General features: G+C 37.0%; 1 protein-coding gene across 3 annotated transcripts in view; it reads right to left on the bottom strand.

The window, feature by feature from the left end:
• Window positions 1-15,158, bottom strand: part of HELZ (helicase with zinc finger) — an 84,390-nt gene that overhangs the window by 21,378 nt on the left and 47,854 nt on the right. For all 3 annotated transcript variants that reach the window (XM_051635255.1, XM_051635256.1, XM_051635257.1), the window contains 6 exons: window positions 12,173-12,351; window positions 10,495-10,613; window positions 8,990-9,135; window positions 6,397-6,544; window positions 4,251-4,434; window positions 3,066-3,294 (listed from right to left, as the gene is read on the bottom strand). In XM_051635255.1, coding sequence (XP_051491215.1) covers window positions 3,066-3,294; window positions 4,251-4,434; window positions 6,397-6,544; window positions 8,990-9,135; window positions 10,495-10,613; window positions 12,173-12,351 — 1,005 coding nt within the window. The remainder of the gene's footprint in view (window positions 1-3,065; window positions 3,295-4,250; window positions 4,435-6,396; window positions 6,545-8,989; window positions 9,136-10,494; window positions 10,614-12,172; window positions 12,352-15,158) is intronic.

The raw sequence follows: 15,158 nt of genomic DNA, 5'->3' as shown, positions 1-15,158 counted from the left end.
GATCTGAAGATGTCATTTAAAAAAAACACCTGACTGAGTTGATCCCTTTCAAAAAAATCAAGAGCCATGAAAGTTATTGAAAAGGAGGATTAGAAAGACAATGATCTTAAATGAGTTCTTCTCTACAATTCAGTCTAAATCACTGTTTAGTAATAAGGCCTGACCTATAAGCAAGCACTGTTATTTGTTGTCTCCTCAAAACCTGGAAAATGAGAGTTTGCTGCGCACTAATTTTAACAGCAGTGTCACATTTAGCTGAATAGCTGTCCTTCGCAGAAAAGAATAGAAGTCTTTCTGGCAAAAACACTGTAATATTACTGATGTAGCTAAGAACTGAAACTAGTTTTCCCTAAAATCCAATCTTCTGTTGTGATTTTATATAGAGAAGAAATGTTCTTTTAAGTTCAGGATGCAAGATGGGCCCCTTTTCTGCATTTCGCTTTAAGGCAAATATCTCTTGCAGGGTTTTAAGTGAGGATTAAAAACCAAAATGAAATACTTCACTGGGAAGCCTTAATGATGGAACTCCCTCTGATTAATCAATTCAGTCACCGAACCGACTGCCAAGTACCACAAATCCACTGAGATCCATCCACTTTTGCTTAAAATGCCCCAAGCAGTCTCTCTACACATGGAAGGCTTGTACTGGGGTGTAAGAACAGAGAATAAAACACTGTTGTCTCTTAGTGTGCTCTGCAGTTTAAAGGGAGTGTCTGCCCCAACAGCCCTGTCTAGTCCGATTCTAACACACAGCAGAGCAATGATTACCCTGGGCACACTTCACAAAGCTCTCTACAACTATTGTTACAGTCTCTTGACTCATTTTGACAGGTATTAGAATATTTATAAAATTCAAGTACTCTCTAAACTTTTCTGAGGTCTGTTTTTCCTAACGAAATGTCACTTCTTCCAGACTTCTCTTCTCCTGTTGTACTAAAAAAGAACGATCTTCCTAGCAGCATGCCTCAGCCCCTCCAGCACAATTTTCAAAGAGTGAATGTTCAATTATTCAGTGAAACAAGACAACGGTGTATTAAAGGGAGAGCTTGAGATACATCTTAATAAAGCTCCAGTGCTCCTTGTTTCTTAATTATCTTTTTGTTTTATAATTTTGAACAGCTCTACATATGTAAAGGGCTGCTGGTTTTCAGAAGTCAAACTCAGTTCCTAACTGCCAGAACTGTATCTTACCTACCATGCTGATAGCCTAACCTTTATTTTAGTCAGTTTTGCATGCCCTATTTCAGATTTGAAGGAGCCATACTTGAAGAAACTGCTCAGAACCCTCATTTGAAAACTGGGTCCCCTTCAGTACCTAAGTTCAAACCTCAAAACTTAGGGTTTACATGAAAATTCAAGAGATTATCTCCTTCACCTGGATTTAGAGAGACTAAGGGACACAGTCATTATCCATCAAAAGCTGTATTTATACAAGATGGTTAGAGAATCAGTAATGGTCCCAGCTGCTAGCTATACTAACTGGGGATTAACTAAAGCTGACTAAGTAACACTGCACATCCTGTACCCCAGAGTAGGGCAGCGAAGCAAAATTTATCAATCAAGAGTAATTTCTGAACAACCAATAAGACAAATCTCAGTCAGCACAGCATGACAACCTCTCCAGCCAAGTCCTGTGTCTCTGCAGCCTAAGTTGATGACCAGAGCCTGCACAAGCAGATCAGACCAGACACACATCACTTGTGGAGCGAGTGCTCAGGAGGCACAGAGCTCTTTCTCATCACTTAGTTACATAAACCACACATCTAAAAAACAAGCAGGTAAAAGTGAAATAAAAATCACAGCCATTATTTCTCTTTTAGTAAGATGTTGCTAGCAGTGTAGAGCACACCACTGCATTAATGTAGGAATACTCTTGTCGTGTCACCAGCAGATAAGTGGTTAAATTCAGGCTATGTTTCATTAACACAGTAAACAAAGGTTGGGTTTCCATTTTGGTTTTTCAATTCTAATCTTTGAAAACTAGATCCATTATCACAAAAGTAGAAGAATACTGCTCAGGAAAGCAGATACAACGTAGAGATAACTAATACATATTTTTAGTTATATTATAATAAGACAGTCAGTGCAGTGTTTCCTTTCTCCAAGAAATAAGCCTCAGGGTTTATCTCTGATCATCTCAGCATTTCAGCTCTTCCATCAAAGAAGAAACCTTTGAAGAACACGAGCTTGGTACCCTTAACACCAGTGTTTACATCTCGTAGCATTTTTCACATTTCTTCATTTAAGTCTGTAATTTAAATTCCAAACTATAGATTTCTTTTATTTCTATATGAAATTGTAACAAGTATACTGAAAAAACAAAATGCAACAACACTCACTAAAAATAAAGCCTCTGCAGTTGTTACTGTCAAGTAAAAATTAGAACAACTCTAAATACATTAAAAGACAGTGTATGAATGACCAGGTGGCAGATACCTCACACTTCTTCTTTGCCAGTTGTTACACACAGTGACACTGTGACTCTGGGTAAGAAGGTAAAACCAGAACAAAACAAACAAACAAAAAACCAAAAAAGCCAGACTTCTGCACCAGTTGAGGATATTAAAATGCTCTGCCTCTCATCTGTAGTGGTTTTATTTGCTACCATTGGAGAAAAACATCCTCTCTCTTTCCTGTCAGCCAGACTTACTAGTGAAGGGACAGAGCAGCCCTTGCAGAACTGCTGGCCTCCAGCTCCAGAGGGGACTTGGCAGGTGGCACTGCAGGAATTCCTGCAGCACAGACCCACAGGGATACACCCACCCGCTCTGCTGGCAGGATGAGCTTCTGCAGCACATTTGGGACAAGCTGAAATCAACTTACAGACTCAAGCCTCTGCAAGAATTGCGGACAGAACTAATGCCTTACCATCTTTATCGTATTTCTACAGATATAAATGTGAAGTATTTCCATTTCATTATACAGTTATTTTAAGGGTTTAAACATATTGTGTCTTATTTGGCACTTAAATGAATATCCATCAATTTACTCAATCCATCAGCCAGAGATAAACACATTTTCTAGCATTCTTAGCTCTGATTAACTAAGGAACATATATAAAGTACCTGCATCTTCCAATGGAACATAAAGCAATCGGATCTCCCACCACAGCTACCAAGGATTGTGCTCTTGTAATGGCAGTGTTGAGAAGTTTGTAATTAGACAGAAAACCATAATCCAAGTCTTCTGTTGAATCCTCCAGTAACTGCTCTTTCCTTTTAATTGGCGTTTGCTTATGTTTGCACGTATGCCGTGTTCGTACTGTGCTGAGAAACAAAACTCTAAACTGTTTTCCTAAAATGAAACAAGAAACAAACGTCTTGAGATAATTGTAGCTATTTCTGCTGGTAACACAGGCAGACCTCTGCACTTGCCAGTCAGATTTCACACCTAGATATTCTGAAGAACTGATAGCTACTCTTCACATGTAGAGCTTTATGCAAGAATAATAAGATGTAAAAGTTTTAAAAGATGCACTATAAATAGCATATTCTATTACAAGAATATTTCCTCTTTAAAAAACTTATTTCTCATCCTGATATTAATAATTCCAGAACTTTCTGAAATGCTTATTATCTTTACAGTGTTGCAGATCAGCCAATAACAAATGTTGGATTTATTTATTCTACTTTAAAAAGAACAAAGGGCTGGACATTCTTCTTTTGTATTTCAAAATTTCTCAAATACACAAATATCTACCATGAGAAACCAGAACATACCACTCACTGTCAGTCAGTTACTTTATCATCTTCCTTTGTTTATCACTGTCAAAAAGTGCAACCTAGCAACAGGCTATGCCTACACAGAACTTTTGTTCTCAACATGATCCCAAGAATCAATATATAAATTTGGGGACCCCTTTTTACAGACTACTGTACAAATGCAAAAACCAGTTTTTTTGAGGTTAAAGCCTTGTTACATTTTTATTTGGAACTCTGCTTTACAATAAAAATATATCACTTTTCCCACTTTTCACTCACTCAGTTTTATTTTTTAAGTAAGCCTGAACTTAATTTTTAAAAAAGATAAATCTCACCCTGATGAGTTTATTGCTTTGGCATTCAACTTTAGAGTAACATCTAACTGGCAGACTTGACAGTTTCATTTTGATCCATGTTTTTTATGGGCTATATCACAGCACTCCTTTTGTTCTGATCGTTTTCAGCTTATTGTAGCGAGTCTTACTTAACTTCAGCACTCACATTTTTTACTTCCTTAGCATATCTTTGAGACACAGAACTATTACTTACCCTGAACATTTAGCACTCTCTCTACACTGACATCTGACAGTCGTTTTTTCCGAAGTTCAGCCCGAATTCTGAACACTTGATCAGCATAAGGTGTTACGACACCTATACTGCCATCGTCCAATTTGCCCCAGGCAACAGGCCATTTTCTTCTTAGTTCTTCAACACGCTCTACTACTTCAAACACCTTAAAAGAAAGTCAGAATTTTTAAGTGTGCTCCACTGAAGATCATGCTTTGATATGGAAAGAGGATTTGAATCTTAAAAGTTCTCAAACATTTACATGTCAGAGTATTACACAACCTTATTGAACAAGCAACCATACTGTTGTATTCTACAGGGATACTCAAAAATATCATGTATTGAAACAATGGCTTTGGTATACAATACCTTTTTTTATTCTTGAAATTGAAGCTTGCCTGCAGAAATGTCACCTTTAAAGTACAAGCTGGGAGATTTTATTAATAACCTTGATTTTCAAGCTTGCGTTCTAATGAAAACGTCAAGTGCACCTTGACATAACCCTTCTTATCATACCTTAACTGGTTTCTTTAAGTAAACATACTGCCTACATAATATTATTTTATTTTTAATCTGGATTTTATGTATGTGGTATTAGACTTTGGTACCTCTAGAAAGATAAAATGTATACCAGAGCACAGTCACTTCCCATTCCAAAGGAAACCCTCAGGAGTTTCAGATTATCCCTCAGCTCCTAGTTCATCTCTATGAAATCCTATGAAATGTGCTGCCTGAAAAGACTAATGAGTAACAAAATCTGAATCTCCTGTGAGGAGACAGGCTCAGAGTAACCTGCTGCCAAAAAAGCACCAGCCCAAACAGCTTCTGGTTCAACACACTGCACAGAGATACTGCACTGTAGAAGGCATTTCTGAAGCAACTTTATGGAAGGTTTTGTAGGTTTGTTTGGGCTTTTTAACATTTAACATTCAATATGTCATTTAATAAATGTCAGTATGTCATTCAATAGATACTTATCCAGCTTTTTAAAGCAGTTTTGCATGTTGGTGTTTAAGCAGCTGTTGTCCTTCATTTCTGCCTTTAGCTATGAATGACTCACAATTTTCAGACAATTACTTGGCCACTGAAGATATTTTTAGGTCTTTTACAACTTTTTTTAAATGGCAAAGCAATCCAAGTAGATTAATGAAAGTAGTCAGGTGCCTTCAGTTTTTTTCAGTGCTATGTCCAGAAGTCATTGGAGCTTCTTAGTCAAGCAGATATTTTGATACATCAAAGAATGCGTAACAAGTGCAGCATAACAACAACAAAAAGGTTAAAAATTGTGCATCAGATGAACTGCACTCCAACTAACAAGGGGGAACACAGAGAGCTCTGTAGTGCCTCCTAACAAACACTGCTGCTAAACTGCAACCCAACTTCAATTAAAATTCCTCACATGTTAAGAAAATCAGTGATGATTCTTTGCTTTTCTTCAAATGTCAAGGCTATTCTTTAAGACAGCATTTTGGTGGGGAAAAAAAGAGTTGGGTCAATCCCTTCCTAACTTGAGGTGACTGGAAAAAATGCATCTTCCACTACAAAAAATATTATCAGGCTGGGGGGTAGGCTGGAGAGGTTTTTGGGGTTTTTTTAACTGAAGGAAAGAGAATGAAAGTAGTTGTTGAAGAATAGAAATAAATCTATGTGAAACAAACATACTGAGCATAAGTTCTCACTGAAAAAAAATCTCATCTGCACATGATCCGTTAAACTGATCCTAAGCATATTAAAGCAAATATGAAATGTTACTCCAGAGGACTCTTATCTGAGTGGGAACATTTCTACAACAGTCAAAGAAATATAAGTTTTACTTTAAATTGCAGTTACTCTCAGTTGCTAAGATACATCCATCAGACTGTCACAAAAATTATCAGGAAAGACATTCTGAAGAATGAGCCTGAAAGAACTATATGTAGCTTGCAATATGCAAAGGAAAAAAAGATAAATTAGTGGAAATTTTTACTACAATTGCAATGTTCACTACTTCATGTTTAGCAAACTCCATGTTTCTCTCTCCTAGTAAAGGATAATTTATATCTTCCACCTACACTGAACATAACCCAATAAATTTGGGGGGAGGAGAGCTTCAAGAAAACAATCAAGAATAAAGCCAAAGAAGAGTTACCTCTGCATTATTGTAAAAAGCTGTACTATTTTTTTCCTGCACATCTTCTCCACGTGCTGTGAAGAAAGTCAAAGGGTAGAAATCTTTGTGTGCTGGTTGCTTTCCACTTGCCATCAATTTGCCTTCATAGAAAAGTTCAGATGTGTAACTGTAACAAGGCAAAAGAGAATAAAATGTGGAGTCTAAATATGAGCTCACTAATAAAATATGCAATCACAAAATACTTCATAGGGAAAACAGAACCACTGATTAATATTTGACATCTTCAAGTGATTTCTCTGAAGCTGTATTTCCACACTACAGATGGAGCAGAAGGTACAAAAAATATGCTTTTCCAACAGTTTTTCTACAAAGGCAGTATTTTATTCTAATTTAATGCTTGGCAGAGTTACTAACATTCTCACTCATGTTTCACTCAGAAGTTCTGGTGGCTTGAAACTGGAAAAAACGGAACACTTGCTGTCTGGGATTAGTTACTCCCCAGGCTTGCTGGACAACGAGCCTGCTCACATCAGCTAAGAGTTGTTGAACTTAGAAGATAAATTTAGTAAAGATTTCATGTGTACTGAGCACAATGCAGGCCAAGCATTCAGCTTCCAAACAAGCTTTTCTTCTGTGACTCTACTCCAGACCTATCCATGTTGCTAGTCACCAGAAGCACAACCAGAACATACTTCCTCTGCTGGCAGCAGGCATTACAGAAGCTGGCTGACTGAAAAAGAAATGAGGCAAGAGCTGCTTCTATGGTGAAAAGCAGGATGGAAGAAGGCAAATGGAATGGGACAAGACAAAAAGCCAACATGAGCCTGTAGATGACAATTGGTAGTACTGTAAGTGCTGTACACTGCTGCCTGCACAGCAGAGCTAATGTACTGGCTTTCATTAACTAGTGGATTCTGGTATAATCTAACTCTTCAAAGTTCAACCTCCAACCTCAATATTCTTCAGCTATAGCTCTGTGGGTGCAGCCTGACATGAAGACAACAAATGCAAGAGACTGTGCAGTCAGTCAGTGGGCCCACCAAGTTCCTCCAGCTTAAGATGTAAATAACTGGTCACAAAAAAGCTAAAGAAACTGGTCTGCTATAAAAGCATCACCAAACAACTGCAGTCCACTACTGACCAGAACTGGCTAACACTGGACAATCCTGAAGAATATGCAGTTCTTTCATGGATTGAGTTGCAGCAGTCCACTACTGCCAACACTAGCAATTTCTTTTGCAAATTAATTCTTAGTTATGAGTTCTCATTAAACAATAAAACACCCTTTTTACAAGGACTGTTTTTTTTCCAATTACAACTCCAAAGTTAGGCTGAACTAATGCCTTGTTCTTTCCTTAATGTCTTTTGGTCTCTTTACTTCAGTTAGTTAGGTATGATTAATGAGCCTGCCATGAACCATCTTCTTACACTTCCTTCTGTCTTAAGTGCCACGGTCCCATTTGTCAGGAGAAATTCCACATTATAAAAAAAAGTAGACTTGAGACAACCTCCTAAATGGACCACCATCAGAGTACTGAGCAGGTTTTACTTCACACAGCAATACTTCATAGTGGAACTAGCAAACTGGACTCTCACTAGAGACCCAACCAGCAGTGGTATTTCAGTCCTTGCCCCTGTGCCCAACACAGTGGATCTTTCTAGGAACTCACTGTCTGAACTCCAACTGATGAAGTGAATTTTCATTTTCTTTCTGAGGCAAATTTCATGGAAGTAATCACTAACCAAAAACCAAAATGAGCTTTTCAGATTCTCTCATTTCAAACATACAATTTCAAGAAATGTGTAAAAAATTTAGGATCACTCAGTCTATAATTAACAAGTCCATAAAATGAAGACAGATCAAGCTGTGCAACAAAATATGTTACATTCTCACTTTTGATTTCCCAGAGTACTTAATATTTCTGCTTTTGCTTTGAACACAGTGATAACCTAATTAGTGTGACTGGATAACAACATAATATTCCTCAGTACATGTTTGAGCCAGGATTTAAACTTTAGCATTTTTCCCCATGATTGCACTTATTTTTTCAAGCACAGCTCACGGATGAGCTCATTATACGAGCAGTCATTAGTTTATCATAGCATAAAAATGCAAACCCACTGATTAATGTGTCTTGAAAGAAGTAATAAAAGATGACAACAGAAAAAGAACATGTTCAAAATTTGACCTATTTTTTTAATTCATAGTTGTGCATCCGTATGTTCCTTACATTGCACATAGCTCACCATTCTGAGATAAACCACCACAATAATTCTAAAATTTCAAAGAAACACAGAATCTATACAATATACTGCATAACAGTTAAAAGGGGTAAGTTAGTTCTTTTGCTTAGTGTGCAAGTCTTGCAGCCAAAGCATCCCCACCTAAACAAGGGGTTTGTAATACAACTGCCTAATGACCCCCCACGTCTGTTCTCGGAGACTGAACTTCAACCAAGTTATGAAGAATTTATAAATTAAAACAACTCAGATGTCATTAAAGAAACACATAATGCTTCTCCCTTCATTTGGTTGTGCTTGGCTCAGAGTTGATTGGTTCGCTCACACCAGCCAAAGGAAAGCATGATACAGTGAAAAAGTTCACACCTACTTGATGATAGCTTCATGGGAGCGATAGTTCTCACACAGCAAGATCCTGCATGGAAATTCTGCAGGGTAGTGCTCATAGAGTCGGTCAAGCAAGGAAACATGAAGGTTTCTTTCCCTGGCAAATTCACTGTAGACAAAAGGACTGAGCTGTAATAGACACACACATACAAAGAAAATGTAACTAAATATGTGGACTTGGAATTTCATGCTTCCAACATTATGTGTTTTGCATCAAAACAAAAATGAAACCTCAATTTTGCTGTACATTCCCAGGTGGAAGCCAAATACCATGGCTATTTCACAGAAATGCCAGCATGCTCTTAAAGGAACAATAAAACATTCAGCAACTATGTAAAGAGGAGAGAAGCACCTTTATCACTAAGTTGTTTCTTTGGGGCTTGCACAGATGAGTAACTCAAAGCAGAGAGTTATTTGACAAAAAAAAACCCCACACCCAAAACTGTGTTTGGCATGACATTACACAATTACTCTGACAAGCACTTTATAGATGAGTTTCTCCCACAAACAGTACTGACCAGAAAATACTGAAATTTGTAACAAATTTTAAAACTTAAATAGGAGGTCACTGGAAAAACTAAAACCTAAGTGGCCTGGTTACTATTACAATAAACTACTCCTGGGCTTGTTTAACAATAAAAACATCATCTATTACAGCAGGGAAAAATAGAACCAAAAATGATGAAAAAATATTTTTTAAATAAAATTTTAAAATTCAGAAATTAAGCTGATCTGTTTCGTCGTTCTGAGTACATATGATTCAAACTCCGAGTCTGAGTTTCACTTCAGATAAATATTAGTTTTAGATATTTATATTTCTAATACCTCATACAGCGGCTTCTCTAAGAACTGAGCAGCTCCAGCACACAGCCTGAGACACAAAGGCCAAGCCGAGACTGGAACCATGCAGCTGGGTGTGAAGTGGCAAGAATCCCAATCTCTTACAAAGCACTTTTGAGATCTGTATTTAAAAAGCATTATCCCACTCCTTTGGATGATGAAGATCATGATATGAAATAATCTAGTGGCACTAAATCATAAGGTGGCAACGCTAAGTTTATTACTACACCAAGGCAAACATCCACCCTATTGCTATTGTAAAATGTCAAGACAATTAAAGGCAAATCTATAAAAACAAATAAATCTGGCCTAAATCAACAAAGCAAGTAAGGCTGACTTTTCCAAGCGTGCTTTTTTCATGCCTGCAAGCTGCAAAATGACATACATAACGAGCATTTTAAACTCCTCTAAACTCTTTAAGCCAAGCCATTCCTAGGCATATCCCAGTAATAAAGAACTGGTTAGTTTCCAGCTATTACCTCTTACTTGTTCAGCATATTCTCACTTGGAAGAAACACTGTGAGTCTACTGGAGATTTTATCAGGTATTCAAGTGCCACAGAAATTTGAAGCAGATAAATACCTTAAAATTTATAAATACAAGTATTCTACATATGCACTTTACATTCAAAAATTCTATAGCTCTTACCTGCATGTGGTCTCCTGCCAAGACAATTCTTGTGTTTTTATTAGCTAATGCTAGAGGCATAATAGTTTCACACTCCATAGCTTGTGCAGCTTCATCTAACAGAATGTGTGTAAAAAAACCTGTAAAACAGAGAGAGCAGCAAATAAATGAAACCTGAAATATGAGAAAATAAAACTGATGATAAAAAAAAACAAATTGTAGTGAAAGTTCTGCATTCTGCTAGTAACCAAAACTAGAAAAAATTCAGTATGGCTTACACAAATTCATTTCTAGTAACTACTAGAAACCACAGAAACAATTTTCACACCCATCAAGTGACCACCAGTGGTCAACTGGTTGCCAGTGACATTAGCAGTAGCCCAGAGATCTGCCTCTTTCTTCTGACATACATGAAGTTAAATCGGTGTTTCATTTGAGCTCTCCTTATACAAGAGGAAATGTCTCTTGGCAGACCTCTCTCAGTAGGTTTCTCAAACCTGAATATCTTTTCATCACCATGAGGCTTGAAGAGCGCTGAACAATGACAATGAAAAGGACTTTCTCATGTACTTGAGTCCTGTTAACTATTTTATACATTAAATTTCCCATTAAAATTGCACACATACCTGAGCACTTTGCTGGTTATGGGCTTTAAGGAATGTTGGGAGGAAAAAAGGAACAGAAGTTGAAGGAAAATTTAAATTCAACTTTATGATAATATTGGACCAAAAGGTTGGGGGGGGATATCTATGCACTTCATAACATGCACTTGAAAAAAACTGGGCCACAGCAGACTTATATTTTATGAAATGGAAACACAAAATAGGTATAGAAGTGGTTTTATATATTTATGTGTGTTAAGGTTTAAAACAAAGCATTACAGGACTTAGTGCACCATCCAATTAAGATTATATAGATTAACATGTAGCCATTTTCTTTGGAAAACATGAATTCCATAGAGCTGCACACACTTCACTATGGCATGACTGTACACTGCTCACTGCCAAGCAAAGCAGCTCCTTCCTTCTGAAGATCTGAAAATATTTACAATAAATTTTGTGCTAGTTTTCTGTATCGCAACAAATGTCTAAATGTAGCTATAAAAAATTAACTATAACAACTTCCGTAAACAAATTCCACATTCTCCAAAAAGAAGATGGATTTAATTTGGAGATCAAGAAAACAATAAACCCTCAGCATCCTCTGCCCCCAAAAAATCAGTCAGTTTAGAAATATTTCAGTTTAGAAAACAACCCTAGAAGTATAATGTTAACATAGCACGGGTCTGTATGTGTGGGAGTTGTTTGCAAAGCGAAACAACTCACAAAACAAGAAATAAAAAGCTCTTTGTGTGTATTTATGCTTACATGCTCCACCGAGTAATGACCTTAATGAGCATAATATTCAAAGTCAGAATTTTCCTTCTTTTATCTCAAAAACACAGATCACAGATTGTACTGCTTCTTTATTTTTATTTTTTTTTAATAAGGAAAAAAATCAACAAGCAAGAGGTTAATTTTAATGCCAGCAGTTTACAGCTTTATAACAAACATTTAATCGTTACAAACAGATAAGACGGTTTTAGGCTGATCATTGTTTATCTTCTTTAAGAGTTCAAAGAACTGGGTAAGGAACTGACCTCTGGTAAGAGGAAGGCAATTCTGCAGCACACACGCTCTTTGCTTAGCAATTGTCTTACCTGGTTCAAGATCCAGTTGACATAGATACTGTGATGTATTTAAAGTAACAACTACTACTCGTTGCTTAAGAATATCTTCTTTCTGTGGCATCTGAAAGGTGGAATGTGTGCTTGAAATCAAACAGTACTGATGCACAACTGGGTGGACAGTCTTTACCCAGCGATTTCTGAAATATACCCTAGAAAAGAAAAAGGGGGCTTATTCTCTGGACAGTGGGAACACAGGGACAGCCTAATATTTCAAATGCTAATATTCTGTTTTCTGGTAAGTAAACGTAATCTTCAGGAAGCAAAACATCACAACTACGCAGAATTACATGCCAAAATGTCTTGGATTTACCTTCCATTACTTGCTGCAGTGCAAAACTACAGACATGAACATTTAGGACTAAATCAGAGATGGAAATCTGTGAACTCTTCATATGTTTAAGTTCTGTGACCCTCATGTCTATTTCATTTTAAGCTATCAGTTAACTGATTTTAAAGAAATATTTCCTCAGCTGAAATACAAATATAACCCATAATCTTGGAACTGACAGAGCTGCAGTGGTCTGCACATTTCATCAACAGCAGCCATGGGATCTTAAAAAAATAAATAAATTCAAAAGACATTAATAAGATCCTGTACGTGGTCTTCCGAATACCATATGTCTTCTAAGACAATCAGGATATTCATCTTTTTATCATGCAGGCCATAACTATGATACACTGTATAAAAGAATAAGAAAACAGTGCCAAAAAGGATGGCTGGAGTTTCAAACATTGTCATTGTTAGGACATTGTCAGCAAAGCACTGGACTTAAATAACTTTCCATGACACAAGATAATTTTATTCACTGCATCATGAGATCAACGATTAATTTTCATGTAAAGAGTGATGAAATGTTACAGCCAATCTACCTAAATGGGAGAGGAGCAGAGAAGACATGCCAGAAAACAGAGCACAAGTAACTGTGCAGGGGTCTATAGAAATACACCAAACCACATCAGCTGAGGGTCTGGATAAAGATGTCACAGGGCTTCTCTATGTTCCTCAAAAACATGTTCACTGTCAAGTAAGAACTGTGAATCTAAAGTAGAACCTTTAAACTACAGGAAACTATCGTATAAACACTAATATTTTGAATTAAAGATATTTTAATTTATTTCCAAAGTAAATTCAGATGAAATTATTTAAACTAATTTCAGCTCAAAATATGGGATTTAATGCTGTTTGGTTTATCTACTCACTATTTATTTTCTTCTGATTAATTTATCCTGTGTCCGTATTACAAATCCCAAATCATTAACAAAGTATTTGGAAAAGTGTAATTATACACCTCAGTGCAAAACATGATGGCACTGCCTTAACTTTGCGTATCACGTGTCCACCCACATTTGAAAATTACAGCTCAGCTCCATACAACATGAGAGAAACAATTATTATGATGGTAATTAGTATAGTTTGTGGAAAGACAATGTCCCCTTTGGACAATAAGCCCAAAATGCAATGCAGAGAGGTGTAAAGGCACTGCAGTGTTCTGAAGGACTTTTTCATTTGACAGCACAGCCCACCAAAACTGGCACTTCGTGACCAAAGGTAACTCCAGTTAGGAGCTGGGTTCAGTGCAGGAGCAAACAACACTCCTGAGTCATTCTTGGAACAAGAACCTTCTAGTATTTCCTCCATACATTCATTTCTTATCAGCCACAAATTGTTAAGCTTTATTAGATAAACTAGATCAATGTAACAACACGAAGTCATGAACTACTAGCTAGAACAAGGTAGTCGGAGCAAGATAACCCCTGATCTATTTATCCCAGACGTGCAGGTTTCAGATGATTTTGTTTCTCAATCTTAACTGAGGGCAACATGTACCTACCACCTCACAGGAATACTGTGAGGATTAATGAGTTTATTGTGATTTTATGTTTGTAAAGCACTTTGAGATTCTTGGTTGAAAGGTGCTATTGAAATGCAAAATATTATGGTTATTAGTCATTATTATACCATGCACTGTCTTCTATTACAAAAAATTCAACTATGTGTGACTCACAGATTGGCTGACAGCATTTCAAACTGCATTGCTGCTTACCCATTAATTTATTTTATTTTGATGGGAGATCAAAAAGGTATCCCAGAGCTATTATTCACCACTGGCATAAAAACACCTGACAGATGTGACTACTTCGAAAATGTCATGATATAAGTAAGGCACATGAACAAGGGTTTCTTTCTCAGGTGCAATTTGGGCTAGAAAAATCTCCTGTAATTTCATTATTTGTTTGGTTTTCTTCCTTAAATCTAGAGGAAACCATTACAAAAATGGGTTTTACCAGCTGAACAGAAATCGTAACATTTCATCCTGCAACATACCCTTAATTTCTGATTAAACAAGCAACTAACCTTCTAATCTTAATATCTGAATCAGCAAAGTATCTGAATGGCAGTTACTAATCAAAACCCACAACACATTGTACTGCTGTGCAGCTGTGGTTACAAAGATGAGCAAAAGCTGCAGCTACAAAACCAAAACCCAGTCAAAGCTCACAGCAGAGTATGTTTTAACACCTCTCATGCCTCACATCAAGACTTCAATTCTGGAGAAATTAACACCTTCAATTCCTCTAGCATTACTTACAAAACCAGTGTATAGACACAAATACCTTTGAAATATGCAAGTAAAATAATTAACAGTAGATATCTCATCCACTGTATGCCCAGAATCATACAAACTGCTGCTATCTGCTTCCTAGGTCTTGCCTGGAGTGTTTAGGAGACAGTGATAACCTTAAGTATCTAGCTACTTGCCTCCTGAAGACTAGCACTTGATGGAGAGAGACAAGCACATCCACAAAGTAAAAGGGTAGAGAAATTAGAAGCAAATTACTACCTCTTAAGAGCTCTGACTCACCCTCTAAAGGTGCCTGCTTCTCCACACTTAAAATCAAGTGCCCTGGCACCTAACAGAAGAACTTAATCCAAGGCTCTTCCCTCCTAACTGTA

This window comes from Apus apus, chromosome 17 (assembly GCF_020740795.1).
Source record: "Apus apus isolate bApuApu2 chromosome 17, bApuApu2.pri.cur, whole genome shotgun sequence".
Classification (NCBI taxonomy): Eukaryota; Metazoa; Chordata; class Aves; order Apodiformes; family Apodidae; genus Apus; species Apus apus.
This window is presented reverse-complemented; position numbering and strand designations above follow the sequence as displayed.